Source organism: Pyxicephalus adspersus, chromosome 8 (assembly GCF_032062135.1).
Source record: "Pyxicephalus adspersus chromosome 8, UCB_Pads_2.0, whole genome shotgun sequence".
In the NCBI taxonomy this organism is placed as follows: Eukaryota; Metazoa; Chordata; class Amphibia; order Anura; family Pyxicephalidae; genus Pyxicephalus; species Pyxicephalus adspersus.
This window is the reverse complement of record NC_092865.1, coordinates 14,448,991-14,461,936: the sequence shown is the minus strand read 5'-3', so window position 1 is coordinate 14,461,936 and position 12,946 is coordinate 14,448,991. Positions and strand designations below refer to the sequence as shown.

The window sequence follows — 12,946 nt, the reverse complement described above, 5'->3', positions numbered from 1 at the left end:
CTTATCGAGTAAGTAATTGTATGCATTTTTTGAATGCAGTGGTGGCTACTGCACTTGCTCTTCTCATACCATTCTCCTGGAAATGGAGAAACACCTGAATTATGCAGAATACTGTACAAGAATGAATTCTTGTATCTGCTCTTGCGGATTCCTGGTGATGGGATCTTGTATGGTGCATGTAAAGGATTTATGACAACAGAGGAGGAAAGGTGCTTTTAGTCAAGTACCCATAAAACTTAATATAAATGGTGCAGGCTCTAGTGAGTGGTTGATGCAGCTGGCAAGGAGGATTTTGTGGTACAGTCCTTGAGGTTAACTTCAAACATCATAGTAAATGTTCATTTTTTAATATGTTTTTGCATGGTTGCTAGTGGGCTATCTTCTGTCTTTCCCTCCTCAGCCAGACTTTTGGGCATTTGACACTTTCAGGAGTGTTGGGTACCCAAGTTCCTGCAATGTCAGGTGAATAGATCCTCCAACCCTGCCTCATTGTAGAACATAGGAGTCAAATGATATAATCACAAAACCTGCAGGAGGCACAGGGATCCAAAACTCTTAAAGTAGTAAGATAAGCAGAAGATAAGTATACAAGCCCAACTATTGCAGGTGCCTGATGTTAACATTTTTTGTAGACTTGAAAGTGCCCTTTTAGTTCTTCCTCCTTTAGGACTAGCTTGAAGCTGGTGCAATATTACACAACACTGGTTATCACCTTTAACCAAGGCTCACAAACACCAGGAGCTACTGTAACTGTATTTTAAAACCAATAAATGGCACCACAAATTTCCCTGTATATTTTTTTTATTTATACTCTGCCAGCCATTTAAGGCCAATGAATTTGAGATAATGGAAAGGGAGGTCTTGCAGGATTCGGTGCATCTGTCATGTTTAACTGGAAAGAGTTTCCCATTTAATCGCATTCTTCAGACTCGCATTTCAACCACCATCCCTCTTACAGCCAGCATCCCGATGTCCATTAATCAACCACAACCCTTAGCAGGCGAAATGTAGCGTGTCTGTTTACACAAACACAGTCAGGACCATTTATTTATCCAACGCTGGAGACGCCTGGCATCCCAAAACCTCCCCGTACTCTTCTGTGATTACAATCTGGATTTTATATCAGGCTTCTAGGATAACTTTGATCAGAACAGCAAATGCAGTTGTGCTCTTAGTTTAGGAACGCCACAACTCATTTTGCTTTAATGACATAACCTGTGTGTCCTGCCTATGAAATGCAGATCTAACCATTACTGTTATAGAGCCGGGCATGGACTGTATTGCCACTTCATTTTCTGCAATAAAATCCTCAGTGTTCTACAATTGCATTTTTTGGAGTGTCAGAATTTGTTCTACTGACTACAAGCTTTACTCTGCAACCATCTTCCTATTCTCTGTGATTACAGTTTTATTATACAAGAATTATAAGTCTCTTTTCCGCAGCTTTGGACAGCATAGAAGTATTAGTATCCCTGCCATATTTGATTTGTTCTCTGAATCCCCACTTGGGAAAATCTCCCCTGTTGGTGTCCTGTTGACCACTGTTGTTGAACTGGGATTCATCCACAACAAGGCTTTCATTGCATTAAGGCAGCTTATTTTTTGCAATGGACTTCCAACACCCCACAGTGGACCAAAAATCAGACATGCAGCGTGTTTGTTGAATGCAGTTCATCTGAAGGCATGGTATTGGTTGCAGCAAGTGTGTTGGGAAAGTTTGTAATTATAAATGGCCAATGGAGTTTACCAGTACACCCATGTAACATGTTTTACCACATTTTGCAATAATGTGCACCACTGCAGAATTCTGGTGAGAACAGGCCTTGAAAATTAGCGATAATAATAAAATACAACATTTTAACCTGTCATGAGATCAGGAATTTAGTAAATATCTTCCAATGAGAACACATGCCTAAAAGCAGATTTCCATTTACTCTCAGTGCATGATGCATTAACCAAGGAGTGTTGCAGAGCCATTTAGTTTGTATGACACCCCAAATCACCAATACAGGAATGAGAAAAGCACCTGCATAGTAGGGCAGCACAAGATAAGTCCTGCACACCATGCTTTGCTGAGTTTAAAGACTTTGTTAAGACCTGTTCTTGCATTGTTCTGAAGCATTGGGTTAAAATGAATCATAACTATTTAATGCAATTGCTACTTTGTGAAGCTTAACACTCTTGTAGTGACTCAAAACAGTGTTTAAGTCCGAAGGAGACTGAAAAAGATTTGCCTCTTGTCCCAAGGATTTAAGGAATTTCTTCCCTGTTAGACACAAATAAAAAAGAGTTTAAACAGTTGTGACTGTAAACCAAAGTGAAACTGCAGCTAAAAATAAATTTTTACTTTTTGGTTGGCCCTAATGGATTCGATTATCAGCTCTATTTGTAGGTCTTCCTTCCTTCCAAGCAATAAAAACATGTCAGGAGTTCCATACTGTCCCACAAAAATGGCTTCAGATATACTGAGACCACATATTATTTGTAATATTGCATAATTGGACCTATGTTGATGTTCTGAATTAAATAACTCAAGCTGAAATTATAGGAGCATCAAGCATGAAGTCATTAGATTGACTTCTTTTGGTCAGCTTTGTCTGAGGTTTCAATCTTGTTGTGCCTCACAGCAAGCTGCATTGGACATCATATACCAGTCAACCAAATCACTAATTTCTCATAAAAGCTTGAATATGTTATTGTCATTTTAAAAGTTTTCATTAGCTTTTAAATCTTCATCTTTTATTCAGCAAATACAAGGTGATCATTCCATAGGAAACCTTGTTCTAGCATTTTCTGATATGAAATGTCAAGCGTCTCTTAATTGTACTCCACCCCTGGCGCATGGTACAGTGGGTTGTGCCAACACACCTTTGGCAGACATGGTCCACTGTTATCGCTATGAGAAAGCTGTTCCAGAGCAATGATGTGCAGCTAGTGCTGGAACAATGCAGGAAGTGAATGAGGAGATCAGCCACAGAAAAATTCAAAAGGTGATATCAGAATTTCTTAGTTTTTCCATTACAACATATCAATCAATAGACAATGGTCAGGACCCTTGGGTCATTTTGACCATCTTGCAAAACCATATGCAGATACACTTGCCCACTCCATTTTTTACGCTCTGCAAATTTTGTGCACTCTACTGCCTGAGATTTTTTCTTTTCTCTGGTTTTCTACTTTGTTCTTGATCTAAGAGTAGGAGTATCAGCATTCCCTGCGCACGATGGACTTGCATTATAGCCTGACCCAGGGGTCCTAAAACTTGTCCATCCACCTTTGAGCAATGTGTAAACTACCTTGAAAGTACCAGGAATGAAAATGATGGTAAGTATTGTAATTGTATTTAAATGTCTGTATTTAGGGTTCCTCTGGAGGTTGCTTACGGTTCTTTGAGCAATAAGCAGTTTGTGTCACTCAGGTCAGTTTACCTGATACAAATTTTACTATCTAGTGGCAACTTAAGCAGTGGCAAGCAATATTAGGCATTCTTTCCACCATCACACTAATTTACTGTGAGTTGTTGATATGGTACCTATAGCAGGAGTTCTCTGAAGACCTGAAAGTTATTTCATGTTAAAAAAAAGTATAAGCATTAAAAAGAAATTCAACTTTATTAAAATTCACCAAAATTATATATATATTTTTTTAATATCAAGGGAAATCGTGTTGGAAAACGGTTCCTTTAGACTCAAAAATTTTATTGAAACACCAAATACAGTATCTACACCAGCACATAGGAAGCATGCTGTGTTATATTTGACTGCTGTAATAAAATTTTTTTATTTCTTTTATGTGTTATTGTGCAGGTAGAATACATTGTAAACCTCCCATCAAAACACGACCCTTTTCTTATACTTCTTCATCATCATCAACGCCAATTCGGCGCTCTGTCAGCTGTCCCCGTTCTATCACTGCGCTCAATGCACCTTCACCACATGCAGATCAAAGACCACTCTCATCAAAAGTCTCAGCACAGGTTTCACGGCCAACATCTGGAAACCGGACCAACTCCCTTAATCGCAGTTCATCATCACATAGAATGCCACACACGGGTAACTGTGGCGGTTTGTACCCATCACTGGTGAGTGATCAGAGACCTGAACCTATGTATCATACTTATGTACTGATCACATAACTGGGAAAATTACATATATATTCAACCAAGTAACAGCAGATGTCAAGTCTCCTCTCAGTCGCTTTCCCATAAGAAATATGCAGAGGAGTTCTGAATACACCCTGCCTTAGCTGGCTGCATGGTTGTTCCTGATCAATGACTTGGAAAGTATTAAAAGCATGGACAGTCGGGCAATTGGAATTTCCAGGAGATCAGCATTGGAAACTTAGCTTTCCCCCCATAGTTTCTGTTGATTTACAGTATAGGTCAGATATTTCTAGGGCTTGTTTGCATGATATTTATCTTACATTGAGCCTAATTTATTTTTCCAACCCTGGAGATGATAGACTGTCAAGGGGGAACCAGGGTGATGCAGCAAACCTGGAAAAGATTTGTTCCAGGATTTAAAGCATATGCCAACTAAGAGGACATGATTTTTAAGAAATCCACAATCCCATTTATGAATATGCAAATAGCTAACTCAGGTCACTATAGTTCAATCTACATGGAATGTGTCGAGAACAAGGTGGAAGATGTTACAATTTGTAAAACCAAACCTAACCATCCTACATACATTATTCAGTGCAATGCAATTTGGGACTTGGGTCTGGACTATGTGCTTACAAAATGGTAGTTGGTACATGGACAATCAACATCTGCCTTGACACGTTGCATGGTGATTAGGGTGACTGCTACCTGTGTGACTATAAATATCGGACTACGTTCCCCAGAAAGCTGCTTGGATGAGCTGCACAACATTACAGAATAAGTCCAGTTAAGTGTGACCAACGTCTTCAAACTTTATATCATGACTTGAATAGATGAAAACCATCTCAGATACATAATCCAGATATGGTTCTACTTTGAAAATGTTTAACCCTAATCTTTTACAATCTTTTTGTGTAATAATGGCTTTGCTTAAATTCTTTTAATCAGAATGAGACGGGATTGCATCACTTAACAAAAGATCAGGAGGAAGAACTAACACGACAGACCCTACTTGTTCTCCGAGACATGAGAATCAGGTTCCCAGGGAAGGTGGATGAGGATGAAACATGCTCCATTATAGATGATGTAAGTGTTTGGTGGACATTTGGGCTCAGAGCTATAAAGGTTTGCATTAAAAAGAAATTTACTTTTCTACATCTTGAATATTAAGCCCATTAAATCTCCACTTTTATGGGAATATATAGTAATACGTTTAAATGCAAAAAAAACTGCACCGCACAAAACTTGCAGGGTTGAGAATATACTTTTCAGGATAAACAAATTGGAGATGTCATGCTTGACTTGGTTTTGAAGAAAGAAGCTCCAAGGCTGTCATTTATATCCTAGCCTGTCAATTACACATTTACAATATGGCGCCAGGCACTGCCATCCTTCTTTTCCTGCTGCAGACAATTTTAGGATATCTTGATTGGCAGTGCTGGGATGACATAATTCCTACGCAGATGCGGGAGTTCATTCATCCCAGCACACGCAAGGGAAGCCAAGATTGCCAGGTTTCTCTGGTAACCAAAACTGATGCTGCGCGAGTTCAGCTTTGATGCCAGAAACTTACAGCGATCAGGCAGGTAAGACAAATTATTGCAGAAGGGACATTGCCTGCACCTTTTTTGCAATAGTGACCTGCCTGATAATACAAACTTTCTCCCTTTTCCAAGAAAAAAAAAACCCTAAACTGACCCCTTCTCGGTATAGGGTAGGTGATGCTTTTAGAAGGACATGGACATGAAGTTGAGGTAAAGGAGGCAATTTAGAACTAAGCTTTAAAAGTAAAAGAAAAAAAAAAAGAAAAGTTTAATACTTCCTTTACTCCGGACACTTTTTACAGCATTTGATCCCTTGTATTATTACAGGTGAACTGTAAAGTGAAAGCTTGAAAAAAGTTGAAAGAGAACTAATTTCAATTTAATAGACACAGTCAGGCATTTCGGACCTGTGTGTAATCGTTATAAAGTGATATGGGAATACACATTATATCCTGCTATCTCTCTTGGATTCTGTGATCAGAGTGGTTGCACATGGCATATATAGAAGTGTCATTCTGTTGTCTTGGGGCATTTTTGTGCCTCCTGTAAAATGCTGAATGTGCGATTCATCTGGGTTTTTTTTTTCATTCTTTGCCACTTAAAAATTTGGCGACCTCTATAATTAAGTTCAGATTAACCAAATGAACGTTCTCTCCTAACAAAACCATTTTAATTACACTTTTGTTACTAATGTCTGTATTCCTTCCGAGTGACTCTTTTGTTGTCGAGAACGTTCACAAGGAACCTGGGACCTTGTACAATTAAAATACAGCTGAATCTTTTCTCTTGGATATAACCCTGCGCATATACAATATTGCCCACATTGTTAAGAGTCTGACGTTCCAAAAAAGAAAAAAAAAAAGATTTATGTTCATGTTTTTTACAACCTCTGGATGTTCTTCAAGAAATCTCTCAGCAGGCTATGAGACACTTCTACTGCTGTGATCAAATAACTTACCATACGGATATGAGGAAACTATTTTCTTAGTTTATAACGCTGATGGAAATGGACCTTGGAGACCATTTACATTCTAGGTAACGTTTACTCAATATGAATGTTTCCCAGGCAGCCGTTACTGCCTGAAAAATCATTGGCTGTGCGCTTCAAAGGCCGTCGTGAGCGAAACGGTTTGCGGCTGCAGGGACCAGTAATGCGTTACTTGTTGCCTCGGGCGCTCAATATTTTAACACCTCGATTTTGCCTATGGAAAAAGCATCTCGTAAAATTGCAACCATGATCAACACGAGTTGAGAACTGAACTTGTCCAAAAGCTTGGTGAACGTCTGTTTTACCGCCCATCCAAGGGTGAAAGTTGTTGACGTGAAAGAATTACCAAGCCACATTTTTGTATATGACTTACGTTTTCTAAGCCCCATGGAACCATTTTTTTATTTGTTGGCACCTTTGCCAGTTCTGTACAGCTTTGAGGGTTCTTTTAGCTTTTTTAGTTTTTCAGTTTATTAAAATGGACCTCTCAGTAACTTTATAGGTTTTCATGATTATACTCCTGAAGTGTCACAATTTACAACAACAGTTTAATTTTTGAAGAACGTTCTACATTTTACCAATAGAAAGCCATGCTTGAACTTTAGAGCAGCTTTTCTCAACCAGGGTTCCGTGGAACCCTGGTTTTCCTTCAGAGGTTGCTAAGGGTTTCTTGAGCAATGAGCAATTTGTTCCTCTCATGTCAGCTTAAGTGACCCCCAATTATCTTTTTGGCTATCTGTAGTGGTGACATTCTTTCCATTGGCCAGAAATGTAAAAGGCATGATTTCCACTGACCATCACACTATGCTATATACTGTGAGTTGTGGATATTGTAATCTTAGCTGAAAACCTGAATGGTATTTCAAGGGGTCCCTCAATGTTTAAAAGGTTTTGCTTCCAGTAGTATTGTAGAAGCAGCATTGGGATAATGTCATTGCTTCTTTTACATGGTAAAATCTTGGTTTTGGAAATACATTTTGGTACAAACAGTGGATTTAATTTTATTGAGGGCTATTGAAGAATACATTTAAATTGAATCATTTAGGAGTTTAACTATTTGCCTATTACAGATAATGGAAAATTGGCGATATCACAAACCCAAGGTGGCTTCTTATTGGCTGATAAAACTGGACTCAGTGAAGCAGAAAAAGGTAAGACCCCTGTGCATAGTTTTTTTAATAAAGATTTGAAATTCTGTAACAGCAACAATCTATCTCCCTGCATAAATCATTTTGCTGTACGCACCTAGGTATAAAGAAGCAATGGTCGAGGGTACAGAACACAGAGTTCTTTTGTATATATCAACATATACACATAATGAATATAGGAGCAGTATTCTGAAAAACAGAAGAATGTATTTTATCCAGTTTTCAACCATGGGGGAATATAATTATGGCTTTACCGGAGGTGCATACCAAAATAGATGTGTGTTTATGCACATTGCAAAATTGGATCAGTCCTTTTTTTCTGCCAGTGTCAACAATATGGCAGATTTTTAATTTGTAATAACTTGATAAAACAGTATATATATATATATATATATATATATATATATATATATATATAAGCAAAAAAGAAGCTACTGAGTTTTCATGAGGTCATCTTGATACTAAATAACTCAGGTCAAGTCAAGCTATGCACTCTGTAATTTTTATTCTATTTCATCCAGTTCTCATGGAAGTAAATCAATGTTAACAGTTTTATGAGTCTTCACGGAGTTATGATATAAGAAATGAGCAGTCAGATTGCCTTACAACATACACTTGTACAAAGTGTACATATTTTAAAGAAAGATATATGGAAGGTTATAAAGGCTGCTGTGGCTAAGTTTCAGAAAATGACAGTTACCTGGTCATCATGCTGATTCAATAACTGCAGTATGATCTAAGTGGTCGTTCTGGTGAAAAGTGTGTGACAGTTTGACAGTATTAAACCCACAGAAAAGCAAGCAGATTTCTAGAAGGAGCTCATCAATAACATTATGCATATGTAAGGACCTGGTCTAGCACCAGTACATGCCAGACACCAGTCCCCCCAATCTAACACTGCACTCTTCGCCTGTAGCTCAGCCTCGGGAGACTGGTTGCATTTCCCAGCACGTAGTTGCCCAAAGAACTTAGTGCGCAAGGGATGGTATCTAGAGAAGGGCTGGCAGAGGACCAGGAGCCCACAGATAAAGCAGCACAAGGTTCTTACAAAGACAAATCTAGAAAACATGCCAAATGTCATACACTGGTGTTCAGTCCACCAGACGAGGTGCCAAGGAGAAGCACAAAGCAGAGTCGGGGTCACAGGCAGCATACAATTGAAAGGTCAGGAACAAGCAAAGTCAGCAACAGTAAATGGAGCGAAACTCACACCAGCAGCAGATCTAAATGCTACAACAGGCACTGGGGACTGCAAGCAGAAAGGCAATAAGACCCTAGCAGCCAATACCAGTGCAGGGTTGAGTCAGTAACTAATTTGCCCCTAAAATCCCCTTCAGCTGTGCACAGCCTAAGAGTGTGTGCCCTGGGGATGCTGATAAAATACATCTCAGGCTGCACAACTAAAGGGAAGCAGGAGATGCTGCTAATTCTTTGTTCTCTATGCTGCTGCAAGTAACATCGCTGGACAGAGTAAATGTAGTTTGATGGTTCACATCACAGAATTGCCGGCCAGATAAACATCTCCTAACAGCATACTTAAGGTATTCCCTTTAAAAGGAATACCACTATATTATATTTTCTGTTTGTATGTGCTCTGATTATTTTTGTTATACACTTTGTAACATTGTGTGTTTTGAAAGTATGTATATAAATGCAAGGTAGCCATATTTGTTCAATAGATTCTCAGGCTACATTTCCAGTTCAGTATTGTAGTGCAGCGACTGTGTTTTATTGCAATCTGTGATTAATAATCAACTCTTGTTGTAAAAATGGTCTGGACCCCAGAGAAACATCATCTTGTCACTGTACAAAGCATTAGTTAGAGCTCATCATTAATATGCAATTCAGTTTTCTGCATCGGTTCAGAACAGGAGATGCTATGGAAAGAGTAACCTCATTCATAAGGAAAGTCTAAAGATGCAGATATTAAAGACATAAATTATGACACCTCTGCAATGATTATTACATATACAAATTTTTTTTGTAAGCATGTGAGCAGTGTAAGTGTCTGGACCTGGCGTAAGCCTCTTAATGAACTTGTAAAGCAGGGCTAGAGCATGAAAGCAAGAAGAAGCACAAAAATCCAATCAGTTCATGTGCTGACAAGAAGCATGTTTATAAATGTGACGGCAGTAGAGTAACAGGGAGATGACTCTTTACTCCTTCTTTTACTGTCCAGTAAAAGGTTTGGGAGGCTCATAAACAACCTGGGTTCAGAAGAATGAGAGTTAAATGCTGCTGGCCATCAAATTAAGGACAGGTTAGCACTCTGGCCTTTGCAGTGCTAGATCCCAGATTCGCAACTTGGCCAGGACACTATCTGCATGGCGTTTGCAGGTTCTCCCCGTGTTTGCATGGGTTTCCACCGGGTACTCCAGTTTGCTCCCACATTCCAAAAACATGCAGTTAGGTTAAGTGGCTTTCCCCCAAACTTGACCTTAGACTGTATTAAAGACATATGACTATGGTAGGGACATTAAACTGTGAGCCCCTTTGAGGGACAGCCAGTGACCTGACTATAGACTTTGTAAAGCACTGCCTAGTATATCAGCACTATATAAATACTGTGTAATAATAATAATCTAGGGATATAACAAAAGCACTACCCTTTTTCCCATAGTTCTACTTATTTTAATAGTAGAGGAGGCAAGTGAAGGCAGTAGGGGCCCACTTTGATGATTTGGTGTGCTTATACATAGACAGCAGATTGCCATCAGATTAGGCCAAGAAATAGCAGGATCAGGCAACATTCATCTTATTTCTATGGTTTTTTTAAACCCTTGATAGCTAGAGCTGAAAATAAAAATAAAAATAATTTTAAAAATAATTTTTCTCTGGATGAGTCAGTGGAGAAGGATGCAGCTTTCCACCAGAAACTCGGGAAGGATTCCAGTTTAATTTGAAGTGTAACACAACCGCCCTCAGTGCCACCCGAGACAGCGGATCCCAGCCCGCTCCATTGCCATTGTTCTTTGGCAGACGAGCCACATGCAATTAATTTAGGATGATTGAATGTATCCAGAAGGACCATAACTGTCATCTCATTTTTCATCCATCTGTAAGTGTTTAGTAAACTGAGCAATTTTTCCAAATTATTGAAATAGATTTTAATCTTAACACAAGAGCGTGCCTTCCTACTTTTCAAACCATTTAGAAATCTGTTTGACTATGTTGATCCTTAGGTTTACAATTGGTAAACGCAGCAAAAGCTATTTGCATTGAGGCAGAAGGAAAAATTGTTATCATGAGCATGCAGTCAATAACCCACAGGAATGGTGCTATGCTGTCAAGTCATCATGTACCAAAGGTCCTTAGGGGCGTTTTCCAGTACTTTGTTGAATCCATGCCAGAAGAATGTTGGTTGATTTCAAATCATTACAGGGTCTTACTTTATTGCTTAATAAAGTGGGCACTGAATGTGATTAGCTGATTGATTGATCCAAGGAATATACATGACAGCCATGAATCGGGTCAGGAGGCAGTTACCTCTCTAGGGTCTTAGTTTTCCATGCTTGTGGATTACCGGTAGTCAAGTATGTTGTAGTTTGATCTTTTTTTTTAACCCTACCTTTTATGTTACTATGTAAATCTTGCTTGAAATGTTCACTTTGATTTCTTTAGATTTTGGATATTGTGAGAACAAACGTCCGCTCTGTCCTTCAGCGAATCTGGAAGGTGTCCGACGTTGAGTGTTTACACCTGTACCGAAGTTTCAACCGAGTATTCAACCGTCTCCTTTGGAGTCACGGGCAAGGGCTTTGGAGCTGTTTCTGCGATTCTGGGTAAACACAATTTCTTTTTTGGTTCTCCTTTCATTTCTTTCTAGCTTTTTTAAAGGAATCCATTTCTATACGAGAAACACTGAGCATGCCATTGTTGACTTTGTTTTCCTATAACCTGGCTCCCATCCTTTGGGCCTGATTTATTAATGCTCCAAAAGAATCCACTATTTTAGGAAAGCCTGAGTGATCCAGCAAACCTAGAATGGATTTTTTTAATCATTTTCTTTTAGCTAGTAAATGTTTACAATCCTGGACCAGATTTTTTTTGCAGGTGTGCTGGGTTACCCAGATTCTCCCATGATATTCTATCATCTCCCCTCTTGGAGAGCTTTAATAAATCAGGCCCTTTGTGTCAACATTTATGCTAATTTGGACTTTTTTGGTCAGTATGTTATTGCTATATTGAATATTGTTTTGGGTTAGTGATTTAGAAAGTTTAAATCCAGTGGGTCAGTAAAAAGCCAAAACAAGAATTTTTGTAAGGAGCAGTGCTAGTCTGCATATTTTTTATAAGAAAGTTTTATTTAAAGCTAACCTTTGATTTGCACATGCACTACAGGTTCTCTTTAATGCCTTCCTGCTTAGCGGAACATACTCATGTTTTTATTTCTTCCAACCACTTTATTCAGTTGTGGAGCAAACAAAATACCTTGTACTTCCAGGTCTGGAGGAAGATGTGACTCATGTAAAGTAATGGTTGCTTGGTGGTTGTTACAGCACAGTTACATAGGGGCAACTAGGATCCCTAATACAATTAATGCCCCAGCTAGGGTGACCTGGATCTTAACGAGGACTTCCTTTACTTGTTTGCAGCAAAAGAATAGATTAGCAAGGAATACATAAATATGAACCTATTGCCTGGCCCTGCATCACCAAAGTACAAGTTAACCTAAAAGTAAAACTTTGCTGTAAAAAACTACACCGACCAAAAACTCTGCAGACTAATAATATGGTTAGCAAACATTATTACAAATTCTGTGGCTGTGTGGATATTAAACATTAGCCATTGAGCACAGCTGCTGAAATATGTTACGTTCTGCATAAAAATACTCCGTCCTAAAGTAATATTGCAGGACCAACGTTGGTTTAGTTATTAGAATTCTGCACAGGCATCCCATCGGAGTGATAGAAAGATGTTTCTAATGAACTGACTTAATAAGGTTAACTTCATGAAGTTCAATTTCAGAGAAAGTTTACATCAGACAATTCAAGTTACATATTCACATGTCATGCTAAAGATGTGAATGAGCCAATCACAGGAGCAAGTGGATGAGGATTCTGAAAAGTCAAGTTTTAATTTGGATATTATTGAATTTTGACTTTATTTGTGCTTCTATCTGACTAGAGAAAAGTGTAGATGTCTCAAAAATAAGCATAACCTG

The 12,946-nt window shown here is 38.7% G+C and overlaps 1 protein-coding gene across 4 annotated transcripts in view; it reads left to right on the top strand.

The window, feature by feature from the left end:
* TTLL7 (tubulin tyrosine ligase like 7) overlaps positions 1–12,946 on the top strand; it is a 121,968-nt gene that overhangs the window by 85,668 nt on the left and 23,354 nt on the right. For all 4 annotated transcript variants that reach the window (XM_072419556.1, XM_072419554.1, XM_072419555.1 and 1 more), the window contains 4 exons: positions 3,807–4,081; positions 5,051–5,188; positions 7,705–7,785; positions 11,404–11,564. In XM_072419556.1, the coding sequence (XP_072275657.1) occupies positions 3,807–4,081; positions 5,051–5,188; positions 7,705–7,785; positions 11,404–11,564 (655 nt within the window). The remainder of the gene's footprint in view (positions 1–3,806; positions 4,082–5,050; positions 5,189–7,704; positions 7,786–11,403; positions 11,565–12,946) is intronic.